The sequence below is a fragment of the Mytilus trossulus genome, chromosome 2, assembly GCF_036588685.1.
Source record: "Mytilus trossulus isolate FHL-02 chromosome 2, PNRI_Mtr1.1.1.hap1, whole genome shotgun sequence".
In the NCBI taxonomy this organism is placed as follows: domain Eukaryota; kingdom Metazoa; phylum Mollusca; class Bivalvia; order Mytilida; family Mytilidae; genus Mytilus; species Mytilus trossulus.
In genome coordinates this window covers 33,006,230-33,030,644 of record NC_086374.1, presented here as the reverse complement: position 1 = coordinate 33,030,644, position 24,415 = coordinate 33,006,230, and the positions used below count along the sequence as shown (strand labels likewise).

At 31.3% G+C, this 24,415-nt stretch overlaps 1 protein-coding gene across 3 annotated transcripts in view; it reads left to right on the top strand.

Moving 5' to 3' along the window:
- The window catches only part of LOC134707035 (uncharacterized), a 48,570-nt gene that overhangs the window by 5,849 nt on the left and 18,306 nt on the right, over nt 1-24,415 (top strand). The window contains exons 1-2 of one of the 3 annotated variants that reach the window (XM_063566515.1): nt 5,641-5,764; nt 16,741-18,355. In XM_063566515.1, the coding sequence (XP_063422585.1) occupies nt 16,816-18,355 (1,540 nt within the window). In that variant the 5' untranslated portion in view covers nt 5,641-5,764; nt 16,741-16,815. Of the gene's footprint in view, nt 1-5,640; nt 5,765-11,601; nt 11,713-16,740; nt 18,356-24,415 lie in introns of those variants that run through there. The other 2 variants (XM_063566514.1, XM_063566513.1) reach the window with 2 other exon arrangements.

Below are 24,415 nucleotides of genomic sequence, written 5' to 3'. Positions count from 1 at the left end.
CAATTACAATGTACCAAATAAAATTACATGGGCACAGCCATTTTATGAAAGGAACATGACATAGAGATAAAAATAGATATCATTTATATATTTTTCTTCTGGAAAGCATTATGAATAAAGTTTCATGCAAGCACAAATTTGTCCTTTCATACATATGTTGAAGGGCAGAAAATATTTTTTTATGTTGATCAAAATTAAGGAAAATTTTCTGCGAAATTGTAAGGTATTGTAAAATAAACAAAATTCACCAAGAAAGGCCATGAGACCATATTTATTTGAGTGCGGTAAAATCACAAATAGATATCGAGCTCCAATTAGACAACAGCAGTTTTTGTAGTTATATATAATTAGTTTATTAAAAACGCCTTTAAAGGAGATAATTGCTAAAAATAGCATTGCCGGCAATGGCCAAATGGGGCCACCATTTAGTACTTTATATGCAACCATGATAAGCCCCAATTTTGTATAGAATTTCCATTTTAAATCTTTCAAAAAGTATTTAAAAGAGTTTGAACTTTTCAGAATATTTTAAGAAAGGTAAATAGAAAAGTGTCATTTGGAAATTGTCAGTCAAATCTTTAATTTATTGCTCAGCTGTATTGGTGGTAATAATGATTTTTGTCCAATTTTGGTAAATGAAGAAAAAACTGCAATGTTGGATAGACGCCTACATATTTGAAGTTGCAAATATTTTCAGTAAGCTCCATAGGCTCTTCTGTGCCTTTAGTTTTACTCTCAAATCACTATGATTCATTACTTTTAATGAAATAATAACAAATATACCTTCTAGATATATAATAATTTCTCAGAGACAGATTTATAATTGTTTTTCTAACCAAGAAAATGATACACATTGGCAAAGTCCAAGCACATGGCACACAATTTTGAGGCAACAGAGGTCAGAGTTCACAGCCATACTTTACTGAATGCTTCTTAATAACTTTCAGGTTCAATAAGAAATAGATGTTGCATTTGGAATTTAGCTTTATTCTTGAAGTCTTTTTTTTTTTAAATTTTAAAAGTATGTACCAAGTGCATTTTTAGGATCAGATAAACATCAGCTTTTACTTTCTATATTTTAAGTATGAAATAATGTAGTTCCAACTAAAGTCTGTGTATTGTAACTTTCTTGAAACTGATGATTATTTTAGAACTTTAATATAGTAAAAATTTGGTTGGAGAGTTGTCTCATTGACACTCACACCACAACTTCCTATATATATATATCTATCATGTACATACCACTTGCTTTGAATTTCATAGAACAATTTTGTTCATAAGTTTTTGTTGATTCCTTGGAAGGCCCTGTCTTATTTTTACTTAGAAATGGACCTTATGACTTTGTAGTTCTCGAAAGAGAACAGCATGTACACAAAACAGATCGAAAGATTTGGTTATTATTTGAACAGTAAATATGCATTAAGTGCAGTGCTGGAGATTGGCAGCTTACTCTTGTTTTAACAGTAAAAGTTTTCTATTTTTGTCCACTATGTAAGCTATAATTTTTTTTAATTTGAATGAAAGCAATCAAAACTTGAAACATTTCCAAGAATTCAAGAAAATGTTTTAAAAATCAGCACATCCCGTAAGAATTACAATTTAGTTTAGAAGAAGAGTTGATTTTTACCATGTTGCATGTTAATTAAAGTTTTCAAAATTAGCTTGTTTCCTCTTGGCAGAACACAACCTAATCATATAGTTATAATGTGTATACATGTATTTACTAAGGGCATTTTTCTAGCATTTGAATCTATGAAGTGGAAACTTTTCAAAACTTCTCATCCATGTTGCTTCTTCCAACATGTGGCGTTGGTTATATTCTGAACAAAAAAAAAATGTGCAACTGCTTAACATATATTTCTGCATAATTTTGAAGATATTTGTTATTCATTAAGCTGATAAGAGATTTTATGATGAAACTTATTTCTTAATCTTTTTATGTTTACATTTGTCAATATTCAACTTTTTCATTGCTATTCATTGCACTTAGTTAGGAAGAAAACTTTTTTTTCATGAGACATGACAAATATCCAGACGCTGTTTAAGGGAGGCAAATCCAGTTGATCTGTACATACTTGGGGAGCTAGACCAGATTCTTCCAGTTCCAATAAATAGCCATATATAATAATTATCAGATCCTTTGAAAAAGATAAGAGTATTGATCTCAATTCCTATATATTTCTGATAGAAATTAAAAAAATTGTGTGCAACTGGTTTCACAGAATTGACAATGTTTTTACTCAAAGATGTGAAGATTACAGCTTTCAAAATGTTTATTCAGTATAAGTACTAAAAATGCAGTACTCTATACCATGGCACAACTTGTATTCTTAATGTACAAACTACACAAAAATGTTATTTAATCAGCTGGTATATGTATCAATATGTAGTTTTAAGCTCCAGTTCACAGTTAGACTTCACATTTCATACTTTGTGAATTCAACTTTTCGTAGACTTTCATTCACCCTTTCAAATAGCCCAGTGAAGGACAAAATATGGTATTTTATAGAACCAGACTGAGGGCAGAGTTCATTATTTCATTCCAACACAAGAGGGAATTTAAGTTACATACAAAAATAACTTTGATACAACAATTGCCAAATAATAAGCAGATACATGTATATGAGGTTTTATAATGACTTCCTGACTTTCATTAGATGATAATGCCTTTCCACCTTGTGTTATCTGTTGTTTGTTTTAACTTTCTCTGTCAATATTGATTGATAACACTCTTTGCATGAAGGGTTACACCCACAAACAAAAATATTTCTGACATTCAAAATATACACATGCTCGGAAGGCTCATTTGCAGAGTTGTTACTAACCTGAACAATGTTTGACCATGTGCATACTTGATGTAACCCCGTGTTGATAACATTTTTGTCAATAATGGCACTGATTAATAAATAATGTGTGTACAGTGTAATGGCATAACAGTGGATAGTCATAGAGAAGTGTAAACAATCAATTAGTTTTGTTTCTAGTGGAGAAGAGAATTGTTGCTTGAAAAATTAATGTTAGAATCAAATGGGCTCAAAATATCATTGGGTATGATTCAACCAAACATATTATTATACACATTTACTTGAGGATAAATGAGCATGTGTGTCAATTAGAGATGTACATGTATAATAAAATAAAAGTAATGAAAAGTGATATATCTGTTGTAAATGTGAGAATGTTAATGTATAGTAAAACTCAACTATGTATCTTTAAAAAAAATTAATATAAAATGTCACATTTATTTATTTGAAATGCAATAATTTATACCAATAATTTCATATTTCATAGCAGCAATGTGCATGGGGCGGAACCAGCCATATTCAAAATGTGTGTGTGTGTGTGTGTTCCCAATCAAAGATATGAAGGGGAGGGTGTTCCCAACCAAGGATATAAAGGGAGGGTTCTAACTACAATGTATATATATGTCCCCATTAAGATACATGGATCATCCAAAAAAGAGTACTCACAGTTAACTGACAGCTAGTTCAAAGCCTCTAACAACTTTAACTAATAAAGAAAATCCTGCATCTAAGACTAAATTTTCAATCAATATTTAAGCTTGTTTTCCCGATATATCTGCAAGTGTTTAACTTTATAGTTGTACATGTAGTAATGTTTTCGTTACCATCTATAGATAAAGATAGATGTGGTATGAGTGCCAATGAGACATTTCTCTGTCCAAGTAACAATATATAAAAGTAAACCATTATAGGACAAGGTATGGCCTTCAACACGGAGCCTCAAGGCTCACATGTACACAGGACAGCAAGCTTTAAAGAGCCCCAAAATTTATTTGTTCTTTTAATATAGAGTTTAGTTCTTTTCCTGTCCTGATTTTGATTGTATGTTTTTTCTATATTTTATGTTTATAAAACAAGAAACATGTCATTTAGGACCTTACATTGACCTAAAATATCATAATAAATAATGATAACATATATAACATATATAACATATATATGATTAGTCTTTATTACTTGATATATACAGTAATTACAACAAAGTTTTCAAAGTGTTTCATGTTTTATCTCATAAAACATAATAAACCCTGAGGCATTTTTTGCATCTGACAGAAGTCAGGAACCTCTAGCCTTTGTTCATCTTGTCATATGTGATTTCATCTGAATTTGCCTCCTCTTGTAGTATTTTTGCTGTGTTGAAGAGCCTTTGCTTTCTTTGGGTTGCCTGTTTTGACACATTCTCCATTTCCTTTTCTATATTATAAATAATTTTTCATTAGCCAGTTCAATTTGTCATGGTCCCACAAGTTCATACAATTTTTACATTTATCTGGAATCAAATAAAGTAGATAATTTATGTTCTGTGTATGCTTATAATTTCTACTGAAGAATAAGAAATGAATATCATCCTCAAACTTATTTTATAGAACATTTAGTACGAATGAAATGGTTCTGGCTTGGTATGCCTAGATACCGTCCTTGTTCTATCAATATTTGATCAGAGATTTTGTAATATTAACTTTTAATTAAGATAAGATGGTTTTGCATACCAGTACTTATTCTTAGTTTCCCCTGTAAACATTCAAAAAGATTCTTTGTCCTCTCAATAGTCATGAATGTGTCTATAATTTCTAAGGACAAGTATATACACATGTTTGATATGTTTTATTGTTACTGTTGATATTCAAAAATATGATATATACTTCTATTAAACTGAGAATTTTAGTTAGTTACATGTACTAGTATAATGTGTACTGTCATCATGTAAAAATTTGACAAATACATGCTGAGAACTGATGCTTCAAAATAAATAGTGAAGTTTTTTGTGTATTAAACAGTATCCTAGAAAAAATCAAATAAGTAAGAAACTTTGGCAAAAAGTGACATGTCTCTGGTCTACCCCTATTATATAACAGATGGGAAATAGTGGGAGTTAATTGATAATAAGTATATAAATGTTAAACAGCTCAGGTAGAAAGACTGATTTCCCTCCCTAAGGTGAATGGCTGGATGTTAAAATTAATTTTAGCCTGAACACATTAATCAACTATCAATACTGGTTAAATGTTCCAGTGTCCATTCATTAAAGTAACCCTACTGAGAAGATAATAGGATAATCTCAGTTTTGTATTGTCGTTCCCCATGGGAGTCCCCATTTGAATTATTAACATTCTTATTTTCTCAACAGCTGGCTAAAGGTATTGATCTCTCTCTTGTGCAGTCTATTTTATTCATTATATATACATGTTACAATTTCTGCACAGTAAAGTATTGAATGGATATAGAGAAGATACAATTTTGACAGTTTTTCTTGTCAGATTTTACCATCATTAAACTATCCTAGTGTAAATTGCGTTGGTGAGAGCTCTTCATCTCTTTGCCAAATAAATTTGCCTTGCAGCATCTGGAGCCAAATAATTACTTGAAGACTCATCAGCAGCGCATCTTCACAAATAATATATTGCGATTAATAATTGGTGATTTTTATTGCTGATGTGTATTTGATTTTCCTGATGAAAACATATATTATTGCATTGATTCTATCAGTGGTGGATACTCTATCTAAACACAATTTTTAGAAGGATAATTATACAGTTTCTTTTTTAAAGCTTGGATGCATTTACACCTGTTTATCGAATAAAATCATTCTGTATGATTGGATTTTAGTGAATTGCCATAGTTTTACCTTGATCAGCTTTATAGAGTACAAACACATTCACATACAATCAGCCTTTTGTGGAAATATTGATATCAAATATAAAATGGATATTATACTGCAAAGCAAACATTTAATTCCCAAGGTTAGTATTCTGTTACCATGGTTTTTCAAACATACAATTGTTGATTTTTAAATCAAATGGGTTAATGAATTTAAATAGAAAAAACGAATACATGCTGATGTATTTTTTGCAAGGTATCATCATTATCTATGTATTGTAGCAATATCTGCATTTTTGAAGGTAGCTAACTTTCTGAGTTAATATAGAATGCAATATTGATAGGCTCTTAACAAGTGAGAATTGGATATCACTCGACATCAACTTGAGTTATCTAATTTCAATATGATAATAAACAAGCCTTCCAATGAGTTTAGATACTATTTAAATTAAAAACTGTGATTGCATTGAGAAATATCTTTTTATGCAAGAAATAAATATCAGGCCACAACCATAAGAGAATATTGGCATTTACAAAACTTGCAGTGTCTAGTCTCCAAGAAAGATAACATTATATATTTTTAGCCAAAATTTTGCCCGTCAGCCTTTGTTTTATATGATGAATGTTGTAAAGATAAGTATCAGGGGAGGGTCTGCGTTCTCTTACTGAATATTGTTTTTGTCAGATTATTGGAACTATACCAGAGGGGACAATTTCTTTCTATTAGAAGATCTTGATAGTCTCTTGGCCAAAGATGACAGTCTAATTTAGAAACTGCTATATATAGGATATTGAATGTTTTGAAATTGTTAGCTTTTAAAGAGAGTATGGGATATTTATCAAGGAGATGGCAACTAAGCAACAGGATAGAAAAAAAAAGAAATCAATACAGAAAATGATTATCATTTGAATAATACATCCAATATTTCAAGCCTTGAATTATCAGTTGTTAACAACTTTATCATTTGGTTTCTGATGGATTGTTGTCTCTTTGGCATTCATACCACAGCTTCTTTACCATACTCATCTTAGATGTAACAATGTTGTGAAAAATATTTCTTGTTTCTTGTTTTATATAGATTAGCCCGTTGGTTTTACGTTGAATGGTTTTGCACTAGTAATTTTTGGGGCCCATTATAGCTTGCTGTTCGGTGTGAGCCAAGGCTTACTCGGTAGTGTTGAAGGCTGTACCTTGACCTATAATAGTTTACTTTTATAAATTGTTACTTGCATGGAGAGTTGTCTCATTGGCACTCTTAGAACCACATCTTCCTATATCTATATGATGTACACATCAGTGTTGTGATCGATCTTTTCATTCTAAATTAACCTTAAAATTTTCAAACATGGAAGACTCATAACTGTTCTTTTCTGTCTTTTGCCAACAAAACAGAACTGAATTAAATTCTGATGCCTGGTCATACTCACTCATTTCTTCATAATTTCACCCTTCCCTTTTAACATTTGCAAGGTATTCTTAGTCTAGTATGTTTATCAGATATACGGGCCCATCCCAGTAATAATTTCCTTTCTATTTCTTAATTCAGCACTTTACAGAAGGAAAGATTTATTCATAAAGTCAAGCATCCTTAAGACACACTATCAGTCAAGTAATTATGTTGCTGTTACATCAAGTATAAAGTGAACAAGTTTAATTATCTCATCATTTCTAGGCATCTGTGCTTTTCATCATATATTTGAAAATCAATTTGCAAACTCAGTCAAAAGGATTGTGGGTATTTTGGTTTGTTTTTCATACAGCTACATGTATCCTAAAATAATGATTAGGACATGCCCTTGTCCCTTGAAAATATTTTCTGGAAATACATTTGTAACTAGATTCAGAAAAGAAGAATTGTTAAGTAATTTTTAAATTATTCACTTTGTTTCTGTGTTCTTTAAATTTCTCTTATAAGGTTTGATTATTTCAGGTAAAATGTGAAAATAATTTCAATGCCTATTTTGGTGTGCTTGTGGACAATACTCAATAGTGCTCTAGCTATATAGTCTTCCAACATTTTGCCATTCATTCCATTTTCCTGTTGTCCCTTAGTATTTTGTAAAATGTAAATATAAAAGAAGGCTCAATTTTCACCCTTTTTGTTCAAATACTGGTCTCATCTTTTACTACATGTATAATCAGAACATGTAAATGCCAATGAGTTTTCCCATATACCCAGGAGTAAAGACTATTATCTGTAATGCCTAATTAACAGTACTTAATTATCACAGTATGTGTGAATAATTAGATTGTAGGTATGATACCTATACATTAAGATTAGGTACTGTTATTATAGTGTAGGAGTGAGGGAGAAGGAAATGGAGCCAGATTCAAGGTTTGTTTGCTAATACATGTATAACAAAATAGTTTTGACATTTGATTAAGGAACTTGCATATATGCTTCTTGAATTTGTGTTTGAGGTTGATAGGAAAACATTTTATAATTGAATAATAAATTTGCTGTGTTGTTTTTGGTAGAGTGTTGACTTCAAAATAGAACATGGCCTCAGTGTCCAAGTGGTCTATATTAGTATGTAGTTCTACTTCTGTAATCACTAACTTGTCAACAATAAGGTTGTGAGTTTGAACTCTGCTTGTGGGGGTGCACTTGACTCCAATCTTAATTGACTAGGATTTTCAGTTTTGCTGTCTTAAGGTCGATGGTATTCTCTTGGCACTCCAGCTTCCTCCACAAATAAAAACAGGCCACCACGAAATAGCCCAAAGTGGTATTAAAAACATAAAACACCAACAATCAATCAAAAGAGGACAGAATCAAGGTTAGCATTAGATGCAGTTATTCGTCTTTGTTGTAACAGCTTGGATGGATGATAGTTGATAACATATTTTTTTGTTTATCGATAAATGATAAAACTCTTGGAAGAATGAATTATCAGCTTGTCTTACAAAAAAGTTGAAATGCATATATATATATAAACACAACTAAAAAAATGCATTTGTTGAGATGTATAATATCAAGTGTAATATCTGATAGATATTTATAAGAAATCTGCTTATTTTTTAAGAAGCTGTTTGATACAATAAGTTAACAATCTCACTTAAATGTATCAAAATCATATGCAGCTAGATAAAATATTCAAAATTGATCCTTAAAATAAGTTTGTGTACAAAAAGCATTAAATGTACTTTGATTTATTCTCTGTTCTTTTCATACATCACACTATATTGAATTATACAGAGAAAAGTTTATGGCATAATGTGTATCCTATACTGAATCACCTGAGAGATCAATATCAGCCTGAAGGTCACAGGGCCTGCTAGAGGGGATATTGATCTATGGTTCGTGCACTTATGTACAGCATACCATCCAAATTTTACAATGGTTCTAGCATCTTCCATTTATCTTTACTTTGGCACATTAATAAACATTTATTTATGAGTTTTTTCTCTTCTGAGTGCTGCTTTATCATCTCTCTTTTGGCCAATTCATTTATCATAAATAACAAATGCTTTTCTTTGTCTGCTAGAATTGTTTCCCTGTTCTAACATAATTACTTGTAATGCCTATTAGGTTATCTAACTGTTTGTTTTGCTTCAGAACTTTGTCCTGTTCTTTAATTACCATATATATCATTTTCATAAATATTTTTACTGGGTTAGACATCTTACTACAAAATTACCCCTCTATACATAACATCAGTGATCATTTAGCTGCATTGATTAGGCTACAAACAATGTACACATTCTTAGGTCCAAACCATGAACAAAATATGACATAAAAATATGGTAGTTATGAGTTTGTTGATATCAATGCAGCTGTGTAAGTCAATTATAACACAGATCTATGTAAGCATAAACAACATTTAGCCAATATTTCTTCTTAATACCATTTCAAGGGTCATCATGTATGTTCAACTAGTTGAGATCTTTAGCTCCAATGTGTATAAAGGCCTCATTGTGACTTTGAGATGAAGAGCTGCAACACATATATATATGTACTAGCTATGTTCGTTTGCATTTGGTTTTGTTAAGTGTCTGTTCATTGGGATTTTGTCTGCAGAACTTTAAAACATCATCTCTTTTCTTTTCCTTTTATATGTTTGATGCTTTAAGAAATATAAACAAATAATCTACTGCCATAGGCGGATCCAGGGGGGGGGGGTGCCCTTACGTTGGAGAAATTTGGTTGATTATATAAAGAATCACTGAACCATGACTGGAGCCCCCCCCCCTCTCCTGGATTCAGTAAGACCCGTTTCTGGCCCCAAAATATAGCAGTTTTACAAAATTGTGAAAATGTAATTTTTAAGCTATCTATTGGAAAGTAGAATGCTTCTGCTACATAAATATGGGCTGTTTTTGACCATACAATACATATATTTCGGGTGCTAGCATCATTAAGTCATACTAAATTACTGAAATCTTCACATTTTTAGCATTCTAGGTAAATTTTTGGACGGTTTCCGTCTTAAATGAAAGTGGCCGTATTCGTGTTCATTCATAATATTGAAATGTATTGTATTTGATGATTATACATACGTAATATATACAGGTTGAGGATGAACACGGATAAGGCGACTTTCATTTTTGAAAAAAAACATCTGAAAAAGTGACATTTTTTGGCATATATTTGATAGATTTTTCATATTTAAGTTTGAATTTGAGCGTTTTTAATGACTAAATCAGTTTAAATCTTTAACATAAACTATTCGAATCAATTTAAATAGACACTTAAGTTTTTAAAAATTGTCTAAAATCTTTCGTTAGATGAACTTGAAATTTGAGGCCAAAATCAGCCCAGCCCTTACCGGACCTGCTCCTTTGAGGATTAACTGTCTTGACCCGCGTATAAGTCAGTCGAAATTGGAGGTTTGTTTTTGGCAGTAGACAGTTACTGATCATCAGTAATATAAAGAATTACATTCAGTTTGAGTTCCCGGTACTGTGTATTTATCAGAGATTCTAATTGTCATTAATTTTTAGAGGATAGTGGTTGAGGTTTGATTAAAGTTATTATTTTGGAAATGCTTGCATGGTTACAGACAAATAAACTCAGATTTAACAGAATTTTTATTTTGATGATGAGAATTTGGCTGGATATCAGGATATTCTAATTATATTATACTCTATCTTATGGAATGCTACACTTTGCAATAAGAATTTGATCAGGGGGTGGTAATTATCCTCAGAAGATTTTCATGCTAGAAATGACTTGTGTATATTAATTGGAGACTTGAAATTTTTACGTTTACAATTTCTGTAAAGTACTGTGGAAAAAATGCATTATTTAGGGAAAACACTTTCTTAAACATTTAGATTTAAAACACCCTTTCCAAATATAGAACAGTATGGTATATTGATAACTGTTTTGACCTGAGGTCATATAGATTTAATTATCAGTTAATTGTCTGTACTATTATCACAAATATTTAAGGTATTTTGTTATGAATCTGTATTGGCATGAAGTAAAATGTTGACATACTTATACTTGAACATATTGTGCATTATTAAAAACTTTTGAGAGAACAATGGCTTGGGGAGGAGAAATTGAATGTGAAATAGAGCAATGAAATGGTGGAAAACGTAATCTATGAAAAAAGATCTTAGATTAATATGAAACATATGCACTAGTATGGATACTTTAAGTATCGAAAGATAGAATCCCCCTCCACCCAAAAAAAAAAAGATGATAAAGGATTGATAATGCATTAGCATAAGCCAGCTTGATGAAGGAAATTTGTTCTCCTACTACAGTCTGCCATGCAGTCAATTTTCTTCATAATTTGTGTAGTTTTGTTTATCATCAGAGCACCCTTATGATTTGCCTGAGGGAATTGAAACTTGTAAAAATTATACCATTTACTTTTATATGGTTCAGCTTAATTTGACTTATATTCGTATTTGAAATTTGCTTTAAAGTTTACCACCACACCATGATCAATTTCCAATTGTTTCCATTTTGTTAGAAGCTGTTTAAGCAAGGTTGAGAGAAAAGGTAGATAATTCAAAAATTAAAAATCCATTATTTACAGCACACCCAGGTGTTCACATCTATAGGTAATAATGTAAACATTTGCTGATTCAGTGTAATAGGAGTCATTCACAAAAGAAATTTTCTCACAGGAAAAAGTAAGTTTTTCTTCACAGTTTCCATATTTGTTTAAAAGTAATTGCAACTGGTCATTTCAGATACGTATATATATATTGTATACATGAGAAGGTCAGGATAAGTGCTAATATGATATCCCATCTTCAACAAATTGCTTTCATTATATTTTTTCTTGACTTTTGTTAGATTTATTCTAAAAAAGCGTACAGGGTTATCAATTTTAAAAGATTATACCAAAGTTCAAATTCATTAAATGATGTCTCATGCACATACATGCATCAATTTCCTTGCTATGTCTTTGGATTCTTAACTTTTATGACTTACCCCTAAACAAATGGCTTCTAAGATATATTCATATGGTAAATAATGTCAGGTTTCTGAAACATCAATTTTTAGTCTGAAAATTAAAAATTTGGCATTGATAAATGAAAAGGTTTCATTCTAGCTGTATTTTTTGGTATAGAAACATTGCTTTGTGTGTGCCCTATTGTGATCGGTCTTAGATGCCTACTTCCTGTTTTCCAGTACATGTGCTTTGATTTACAAGTGGGGTTTGTTTAGCAGCACAATGCCTGCATTCTTGTTTTTTTACTGTAAGATAAACTGTTTGTTCAAAGTGTTTTAGAACAACTGCTATTTTGGCTGCCCTCTCAAAGTTGCCTGGTCAAAAAAGAAAATATATAGTAGGTGATAGTTAAAATTAGGAAGATATTGTAAGTTGCAAATTAAATTGCATGTCAAAAATATAAGAAAAGTATTGTTTAATTATACCCTCAATTGTTAAAAGTGGGGTCTACTGTATAACCTCTGTCAGTCAGTCCATTGGTCAGTCCATCCCCCAATTTTTTAAAACAGGGGTGGACTACTGCTTTACATATGTCTGTCTGTCCAACCATCCATCCGCCAGTCCATCCATCCATCCATCCCATGAATATTTTTGCACATTTTTCTCAGGAACTACATTACAAGGATTCCTGAAATTTGGTGTCAAGGTTTATAAGTCAGCATTATGGTGCGATGCGTTTTAAGATTCAATTTACTCAACAACTTTCCTGTTTACGGTCAAGTATTGTGGTGAGGGTATCATCAGTCAGCAGTAGCTCACAGTTTCACTTGATTTTTTGTGTGTGATACTTACATTTAAGACTTTCATAAAATAATAAATCAAGGTCAGTAAAGCAGGCCAGACATTTCAGAGTACACTTTTGTTTTGTTGTTGTTTCTGGGTAAAGATTGCTTAATGTACATTTTTTCTCCCTTTCTCCCCTTGATTTCAAAACAAGATTATATTAAAAAAGAAAGTAACAATTTGTTAGTCACGATTAAGAAAATATGCTGACTCAAAATAAATTTTAGATGTCAGCTGTGAAATGAAGGATGAACATTAAAATACACAAACATTATCATGTAGAAATTGACATATTGGTGATTTAATGAAAAGTACACCTATATTTTAAGAACTCAAACATTAGTATGGAATGTATGAAATATTCAGTCTTTTGTTAAATTTCCTAATCCTTTAGACAGGGCATAACAGGTCCTTTGTAGTGTTCTTTTGTTGACATTGGCTTTGTGGTTTATGAATTGCTAATGATATTTTTTCAATGAGACAGTCGCCTTGCTATGTATATATGTGTAGTATATGGATAATGCAGGATTTTTCTGTGCAAGGATTTAATGTACAATATTAAACATGAGGTTAGTGAACAGTTGTCATAGTTATTACTTTTAGAGAGTATTTTTAAAATTCTAAATGGTTAAAAAAAACTTTTAACATTTGTGACTATGCATCATAATTTCCCCCCAAATTGATAGCCTGATGCATTTGATAAGGAATGTTACAAAAGTAATTGATAGATACAGTCATTGCTGATTTATGTTAAGATAAGAAAAAAACAAAATCTTACACTCAAAGTAGATTTTATTAGAACCAATGATTTTGTTTAACAGAATTTGGAGTAAAAGTGTTTAATACTTAATTTGCGAATTTACTGTTGAATGACTAAATTTGTTTAAGAACCACACCTTGTTTGTAAGTATGAATAATTGAGAAGATTGATTTGTAGATCACATATAATAATGCAATATGTTACAAGTTATGTAATACTTCAATATTATCTCTGTAGTCATGGTAGTAATGTTTAAAATTCAGGGGAAGGAACCCTCACCAGTATTGTAAATGATGATAAATATTTACACCTGGGTCGATGCCACCGCTGGGGGATGTTTCATCCCCAAGGATAGAACCAGGCTTAGATTACCTAAGCTGTATTTGGCACAACATTTTGAAAATTTGGGACCACCATTAATTATCACCAACTTTGTACTTTTTGGCTTTGAAACTAATTTGATCTGACATCACTTTTATGTCTTATGTAGATGCATTGTCATGCTTCTGTAGTATCAAATTATAAGTCTGGTGGTACCTTTGATAACTATAGACTATAGACTCACCAATCTTACTATATTCCTTCACTGACCTTAACCTCATGTTCTCACTAGTTTACTGGTGTTACTTCACTGACCTTAACCTCATGTTCTCACTAGTTTACTAGTGTTACCTCACTGACCTTAACCTCATGTTCTCACTAGTTTACTAGTGTTACCTCACTGACCTTAACCTCATGTTCTTACTAGTTTACTGGTGTTACTTCACTGACCTTAACCTCATGTTCTCACTAGTTTACTAGTGTTACCTCACTGACCTTAACCTCATATTCTCACTAGTTTACTGGTGTTACTTCACTGACCTTAACCTCATGTTCTCACTTAAGTCTTACTAGTGTTACCTCACTGACCTTAACCTCATGTTCTCACCAGTCTTACTAGTATTACCTCACTGACCTTAACCTCATGTTCTCACTTAAGTCTTACTAGTGTTACCTCACTGACCTTAACCTCATGTTCTCACTTAAGTCTTACTAGTGTTACCTCACTGACCTTAACCTCATGTTCTCACCAGTCTAACTAGTGTTACCTCACTGACCTTAACCTCATGTTCTCACTTATGTCTTACTAGTGTTACCTCACTGACTTTAACTTCATGTTCTCACCAGTCTAACTAGTGTTGCATCACTGACCTTAACCTCATGTTCTCACCAGTCTTAAACTTTTGCCACCCTACTATTAACTTATGTGCAGAGGCCAACAATTCAGGTCTTGAAATTAGGTTATTTTCTGTTGTTATAATTGTTTTAATAACAGCTCCCTCTTGAAGGAGGGGAGGGGATATTCTGGTTATAATATATCTGTTTGGAGACATCTTTTTGTTTAATTCAAATTAGTTTGTTTGTTACTCCCACAAGCTTTTCTGCATTAGATCTTTTTGAAATTAGATTTTTCATTAAGATCAAGCTTTTTAGTCGTCCATTAAAAGATGGTTTTACAACATGAGTAGATGAAACAATTTGTTAGATATACCTGGTTGGTTATAATGACAGGTGGTAAATTAGGATAACAAGTTAGAAGACAATAGATGTATTTACACTTGTATGCAAATTTGTCCGCCTATGTAAAATCACACAAGTTCCTGTAAAATTTGACATCACAATTAAAAAGTTTGATCATAGAAAATTGATTGGAGCAGATGTAAGGTCATTCAGAGCAAAATTTAGCTAGATACCAAAAGTGGAAATACATGATTGATAAGATAATCAGCTCTTTACTTGCCAGCAGATTTCATACAATTACCAAAATTTTATGTCAACTTTTCATTTTTATTTACCGGTAACAATTGGATTCTGATACTGCAAACTTAAACAATCACTAAGTACAATGTAAGTAATTTAATTATAATTTTTTGGGGGGGAAATTGACATAAATGTGTGGAGAACAAAGCAAATGATCATCTCTTGTACATACATTGCTTAGGGCAGTAATACAATGGTAGTTTATAATCCAGTTGGCAGTGTCAAACAAGTTACAATAGATCATGTTAATTATAGGAGGGAAATAATGATCAGTAAGATTTGTTACAACAATATTTTAATATTCTGTTTTGATGGAAAAGTAAGGACATATAGCATTAATTCACAACACAAAGAACAATAGAAGACAAATTATTTTATTTCTCATAGGCCATTAACACTAAAACACTCACTGCACAGATGGCCCACATCATATCGCAAGGAAATAAGCTGACAAATGCATTAACAATATAGAGATTTAGGTAATAATGTAACTGTTAGATAATTAGGAATGAAAGGATGAATGAATAGAAAATATTTATTATTATACTGTTTCCACACTCGTTTTCATTTCCAAATGACCTTATTTTAGCACAAAACTTCCAAATATGTTATTAATAATGGACCATTGCATAGAAACCTTTCTAATAAACCCATATTCTTTAGGTATGATACAATTTTTGCAGCCCTCACAGTACAAGAGATGACTTCTTTCAATGTTTAAAAGGAAAAGAATGGATATGATGTACATATTTATGACACAACTTTTTTTCATATATAGAATTAATTTTAAATAGTTGGTGCTCTTGCAATTGTGCTTTTGATGTTGAGTTTTCAATTTGTACTATAGCTGATCATAGCTGATGTCAATATTAGCTACTTTTTCCCTCACTATCTATGATATTGTCAGCGGTGATAACTTATCATGTTAACAGAGATAAATAGGAAGCATGACAGTTGAAAATGTTTATAAATTCTGAGTCATATTTGTAGAGGTCTGCTTATATCTCAGTTCTACTTGTAAGATTAGATTAATCATATTTTGTTGTAACAATGATTATGAAAAAGAGTGAGACAAAAGTTTGCACAACTTACAAGGTTTTCTCACTTCTCTTCATGTATGTTTATTTCTACATATGCATGCATCAGAGATTAAAACTTATATATTATATTTGTGTGTGGAAACTAAAAAATAAGAAAAGAAAAAAACAAAGATGGAGTTACTTTATCAGGTACAAAGCAGGATGATATTATTTTAGTTATTCACCAAGAGTGGTTCAAAGTGTATAAATTTTTAGGTACTGTAATGTCACATACAATAACATATGTTTAATTATTATTTTATTTATTTTATTTTTCTAGATAAACAGTCAAGATGGCTTACACCACCAAACATCAACAATGTGTCCACAAGTGTGACCAGCAGGCTAGAACACAATGGACACCCTGTCTCCTCAGTCTGTTTTAGACAGAAGACAAAACAAAGACACTCATATTATAGCCGATCATATAACACGTGGAAAAAGTCCAGCAAGACAAAATTCATTAACCTTTGATTCAGAGTTTGAGCAGGACGAAATTATAAATAGGGTTCCTCAACCATATAGAACAAGTTTCAGTGCAGTAACAACCCTTGAGAGACGCGACAGAAGTAGGTCAACAAGTAGGTCAACTAGTCCTGCACCTACTATTTCTAGTCTGAAATCTAATAGGTGTAGATCAAAAAGTCCATTAACTAGAAAATTAAGTCCAAAACATGTTACTTATGATTCAGTTGTGACAGTAAGACGCTCGAATTCTTACGAAGTTCAAACATTATCAGGTGAAGATAAGAACGAAATGGCCAATAACAGTACAGATTATCAATCTCGTATCAGAGAGATGTCCGAGATGATTGTCAAGGAATATTCCTCTCCAGAAAAGGAGAATGTAGATGGGCAATTTGTAAATGATGCACCAAAGAGAAATAGTGGGGCTGTGAAAAATGGTGCTCCCAATGGTCGAGTACCAATGAATAAACAAAGGAGTCTGCCCAAACAGGTTTTACCTAAGGAGGAAAATGATAGAACAATAAGCTATCGCCATGCAATTCGTGATAATTATTCTACGGAAATCAAACAGCGTGCTGATAACATTGTCGATGAACGTTATGCTTCTGAACCACAAAACATTGGTATTAGGGCAGAGAGATCAAATTCTGTACCATCACGTGATGGAATGGATAGTAATAAATTAACTCCTCATAAAAGAACAATAAGTGGTAGTATCAGCAACTTTTTTAGGAGAATGTCACCTCGTATGTCAAGAAAACAACGAAAAGAGAGAGGTTCAAAAACAAGTCTAAGTAGCCAGATGAGCAGGGACTCGGAAACAGGATCTAATCAACAATTTTCTCGTGGCAAAGTCAGACAGTCATTCCTCAACCTATTGAAACGTCCTAAGTCTAAATCAGGTTCAGTTAGCAAAGAAGACCATGGTCTCAATCATGATGATACTGATGGTGGTTTTAAATCTGATGCCACTTCTAATCGTATACTCAGATCCATTGAACAGAACAATATGTCTGAGCGAGAGGTGTATAATAGGTTTAAAGAGAAACAAATTGAGAATGATAGATCACCCTCTGATATGGAGCATAATAACCGACCTCAAGCCATGAAAGCCGTGTCTCCAACAAACGTTCAGATCAGAGTAGAATCTCCTAGATCTGCATACAGAGGAGTAGAAAATAGAGAACCAGTTCAGAGAGACAGGGAACAAGTCAGTAGAAACAGGGAACAGAAACAATGGTCTCCTCCATCAAATAATGAACAGAATAGTTCAAGGGACCAGAAGGTTAAACGTCAATCAGATCCCTCAGCTAGCCTCAATGTTCAAATGGTGCCGAAGTCAGGGAAGTCTCTACAAAGGGTATTGACGTCTTCCATGTCTGCAGATGAATCTATTGGAGACTGCTCTCTGGATGTGAACTTTACAGGTAAGGTTAAGAGTACATGTCTTATATAGATATAAGAAGATGTGGTATGAGTGCCAATGAGACAGCTCTCCATCCAAGCCACAATTTATAAAAATAAACCATTATAGGTCAAAGTACAGTCTTCAACACTGAGCCTTGGCTCACACTGAACAGCAAGCTATAAAGCAGACTGTATAAATGGCCCTGAAAATTACTAGTGTAAAACCATTCAAACTAAAACACCAATTGTCTAATCTTTATAGAAAATGAGAAACTAGAAACCAAATCAACAAAGGACAACTACTAAACATCAGATTTCTGACTTAAGACAGGTGCAAACAATTGCTGCGGGTTAAACGTTTTAATGGTACCAAACCTTCACCCTTATCTGAAACAATAGTGTAACTGTCACTGTAACATCACTACATAGAAAGACACACTGTATAATATCAATTGAAATGTAAACTCAATGAAAAGACATTATCTGTCTGCAAAAATTTACACTAAAAAATCAGGCAAAAAATCCAAATATTATCTCTAACTGACATTAAATTTTGGTGGGATAAAAGTTTCCACAGTGATTTGTCTGATAAGGAGAGCAATGTGATGATAACTTGAGACAGGGAAGGAGAGAGGTGTCCTTGATTGACATATTTCTGTAAGATACAGACATCTCTATAATAACAGATTGATCTGTCTGTTGTGTATTGATTTATAATAAATCGTTATCTAATGTGTTGCAAGAAAAAGCATAACACTTCAGGATAAGGATAAGTTCAGCTTGAAGGATTAAGGGATTGTTACCTTTTGAAATCTCTAATGTCTGTATAATTTTTGGAAGTTACATAGAAATGTAAAAGGTTAACACGGTTAAAGCAAGTTTGTTGTGTACTTTTCTTTGCTATTAAATATGTTCAGCACCAGAAAGGAAAAGACTTTGAATGAAATGTCAGTTAACAGACATAAGGTATAGTGATCTGTATGGAGAACTCCAGTGAGCCAGTTTACTTGTGTAGGATTTTAGAAACATAATTATTTCTTCAACGAGTTCTGAGGAAGGATATTTTTTAACAGTTTATTTGTCTGACACCAAGACATGAATCTCAATCAACTTTCACTTTAATAACTTCTATGTTCAAATTAAAATATACAATATTTAAACATTGGGCATTAGATCTGGACAAAATTGCTGTGAACATCATATGTACCAAAACCCCAAAAAGTTTAAAGGACTAGATCAGGATTAAAGGAGCTGTCAAAGTACAAACTCTTTTCTTTGTGGAAAATCTGACAGGTACATAGTCAGAATTACTCATATATATCTAAATGAGTGGTTACACAGGCTTCTTGAACTTTTAAGCTGCACATTTTTTTTAAATTTCAAATAATGTCAGTTTAGAAAAACAACTTATTCTTCAACTTGATTTTTCTCAACTGAAACAATGGTTTCTTGTACATCTATTTTCATTTGACAATACATAAGCAATCAAAGGGAAGTTATTCTAGCAATATTATTGGAATCACAAGGGGAGACTACTCTGTTGCCTTTGAACTAAATTTTGTCATTAATAAAAAAAAATAGTTTGCATCTTTTTTATTCATAAATGAATGAATTAAAATGGCAGATTTCTTACATTATGAAAATACAATACTACATTGGATATAGAATAGCAGTAAATGGCTTAAAGAAAATAATCTGAAAATATATCAGTTTAGCTTACTTGCATAAATATGAATTGCTGTGTAATCAATTTCAGGTTATATTTATTGACATAAATAAACACTTAATGTTACAAAATATTTGATTCACAGTTAACAATTGGCTGAATAACACAATAATAGTCAGTAATTCATGTAGATTTAAAATCATAAATGTATGTAAAGAATTTAAATCCGTTGGTATTTATGAGCAAATCCTTTGACGAAAGTAGTTGGATTAGTGTAGTATGTGCCAATTTTAAGTTTAAAAATAAAATTAATGCAGACTTGGTATATTTTGTTCAGGTTTTATTTTGTTAATGTACACTAAACTTTTATCCCTCAGAATTAATTTTGTTTTCTCTGTGTTATGTTTCATGCACCACTATAAAGTTGAATTCTAAATACATGTGTAAGCATAACTGCCTATGATGCATCCTTTAATAATTTTAATTATTTTGAAATTTTGTAATGCATTAAGGTTCCATCCATTAAGTGTGTAATATATCTTTATAGTAAGTTATTATGTTACTTTCTTGCATGTTACAGTAAAGCACTTTCTGAATAGGTGAAGTTTTAAATTTCAGTAAAAGCAATATATATATATATATGTATAACTGGTAAATTATTGTGGCAGGTTTTTCAATACCATGACCTTCTAAGATCCTATAGGTTCTAAATTCTTTCATGAATACTAAAAATTGGCTATACTTTTAAAAAAAGTAATAACTTCTTTGCTGAAAACATATGGGTTTTGCTCAATGTTGTAGGTTGTACATGCACAAATCCTTTGGTCTTCTTTGGCAATCATATCACATCTACCTATATTTATATTTGATGGTAGACCACTATAAGAGATGTTGAAGACTTTCTGTAATTTTTCTTGGACATCTAGTAAATATTTCTTCCTTTTAGTTCTAGCTGAAGCTAAAACACTTTCAAAATGGAACTTGTAAAAGACAAATACCAATTAAGTTTTTCTTTTAAATGTATTTATAAAGTTTCAAGAAGTGCAAAAACAATTTAGATTTATTCACAAAGTTTGGAGATATTTTTAACTGGTCATGTTTTATTTTGATATTCAATATAGCCAGGTTTTTGTTGTTTATATATAAGTAAAATGATCATACTTGTGACAGAAACAAAAGTAACAACACAGTTATTCTAAGACACCTTGGTTATTTTTTGTTACTGTCAGATGGTCAGATTATTTTATTAAAAATTTATTATGGCAATTAAATTATGTCAGGATGATTAATGTGAGTGTTAATATCATCAACAGATTAAAAGATTAATTATGTAATTAATTTAATTAGTCAAACCTGTCCTGACTTATCTGATAAATGTTCAGGCTTATAGATTATCTTCTATTATAAATTGAAAATTTTTTATGTCATAATTGAAGTAATTTTACCCAAGAAAGGATTACAAGGATAATTTTATTGAGATATTTTACTGTTTAAAATTGGCTAACTGATTGTACAATCTTACATACTTTTGATTGGAAATATATGACAATCAAGTCTTGGCAGGAATTATGACAAAATTGGCAGATATGATTATAATAGCATTGAATGGGAAAAGTATAGAGATGCAGGAAATTGGACTATATCTTCAAACCTCTATAGGTATGTCTTGTAGAACTTAAAACATGAAATTGGACTATATCTTCAAACCTCTATAGGTATGTCTTGTAGAACTTAAAACATGAAATTGGACTATATCTTCAAACCTCTATAGGTATGTCTTGTAGAACTTAAACCATGAAATTGGGCAATTCCCATTTGAATGGTTTTACAATAGTAATTGTTGGGGTCCTTTATAGCTTGCTTTTCTGTGTGAGCCAAGGCTGTCACTTAATGACCTACATGTATAATGGTTTACTTTTATAAATTGTTACTTGGATGGAGAGTTGTCTCATTGGCACTCATACCACATCTTCCTATATCTATAGATCAACAAACCTCTATCGGTATATGTCTCATAGTACTTAAACATGAATTGGGACTATATCTTCTAACCTCTGTAGGTCTGTCTTGTAGAACTTAAACTTGAAATTGGACTATATCCTCTATAGGTCTGTCTTTTAGAATTTAAACATGAAATCAGACTATATCTCCAAAACCTCTATACATTTAGGTATGTCTTGTAAAACTTATACATGAAATGGGACTATACTCTTAATACATATTCGAACAATTGTCCTACCACATTTGTGACTTTATGCAATAACTGTCCTGAGACTTTCTGTCCGTTTACTATATATAACAATAATTATAAAGTAAAGAAAAAGTACTAAATATTAAAAGTAAATTTCCAGTACTACATATTTTTTAGTACAGAAATAGTACCTATGCAAAAGTAGATGTGTAGTATTCAGTTGTTTCAAATTTTAAGATCTATAAATAAGTCTTTGAAAAGATAACAATTCACAATTTTGATCTCATACAAATCAAGATGCTGTGCTAGTCAAAAGTTTCCATAGGACAAACAGAAGTTACTTTTAGAAACTTTGTAGTTATAAACTATAAAAATTACACATAAAAGATTTATATGAAATATGTAAAAAAATAAACTGGTTTGCTTTAGGCCACAGAAGACCGAATAAAACTGATGATAATTAGGATAAATGTGTTTGAAATATTTATCTCATTGAAATTTATGTAATGTTTCTGAACAATAAAAATTGTGGGCAGATCGTAATCATATTTCAAAAACATCACTCCTTTCGAAATTCACCATCCTTGACATAAATATGTAAAAATGATGAAGTTTTTAAAATTTGCAATAGGTAATCTGACGTCATAAATAAATTGTAAAGTGTTGATCTGAAAGTGTGAAGGGAAGTATTTAATGTGTTTAATACACAGTATATAAACTTAAAGGTTAGTTCTATATGTAAATGTATTCTATAGTAGTTTGTGTATATAGGTAATTTATTAATACAAAGCTCCTTGACAAAACTACAGAGGATTGGTTTAACACAAATTTTAGTTTCCTGTAAAGTAAATACAGCTTTTATTTGTTCAACACTGAAGGTAAGGAACACGTAACTGTTATAATATAAAAAAAAAAAAAATCAATTATTTTGGTATGAATATATATATATATATATATTTTTTAAATTTCAACAAATTACAATTCTAGAAATAAATATTTGATCACAATTAATTTGTCCATTGATTTTTTTTCTTCTTTCTAGTACATGTATTTAAAATAAAATATCCTACTCAATAATAACAAGAACATATATAGTTTATTGGTTTCCAGTTGTCACCACATGTAATCTGAATATGTTTTATGATAAGAGCCTATGGTTTCTAAGTTTCCAAATGTTGTCTGAAGTTGTATATTCCTGTGTAATATGGGTTTTACTGGTTTCTGATTATGGATGTGTTGTTTTACAAAAACTTGAATGCTTCAATGAGTTATGGACTGTTCGTTTTAACTGATAAGTTTGCTTGTTTTGGTAATATGAGATTAAACATTTACAGTCTTTGTCTCTGTATTATTCTGAACAGTAGTTTTTTCTTTGTCCCAGTGAAGATTTTCATAATTTAACACAAGATTTTGATATGGTACCATTTATATAATCATATTGTTCAATTGTTATGCACCCTTTGCTGTTTGAAATTCTGTTACTCTTGTATTTATGATGTTGTTTTTTGACAATTAAATATACCTGGTAAGCTTTTATTCAACAGTAGCTATTAGTACAGGGCCCTGTATAAATGATTAAGTGACCACCCAGTTTTGAATGTTTTTAATAAATTGTTAAAATGAAAGACACAGACAAACGAAAGATACCAAAGGGACATTCCAATAATAAGTTGTTAAAATGAAAGTAAAAGAGAGACAAAAAATACCAAAGGGACATACAAATTATTAATTCGAAAATGAATTGAAAGAATGGAAGCTTAGTTTAATCATTCCAGAGTTATTCTCACAATAGTTGAACTTATATATATAATTGTTACAAGTACATGTATGAACAGGAAAGAGGAAAAAATATTTCCTCATCTGTTTATATAAAATGAGGCCAATCTTCCTGATTATGATGGTACATTTGATTTAGATGAAATGATTATATGATTGAATCAGAGATCTGAAGACTGATAAAAAATAGAAGCTGACAATCAGAAAGTCCTCTTTATCAAAGCTGTTGTCTTCTCTCTTTTACACATATAAACTAGTTGATAGGAAAATAACCTAAATAAACTATCTTTTCAAAAGACATGGCAATATATGGTACACAAATAACAGCTATACTCCCTAACCATGTCTAAACCCAAATTGTCATGCTTGTGGACTAAGAACACCTAGTTGACTTTAGAACAGCTTTAGTTTGTAAGTATTGGATACACCCATAAGGGTGTTGGCTCC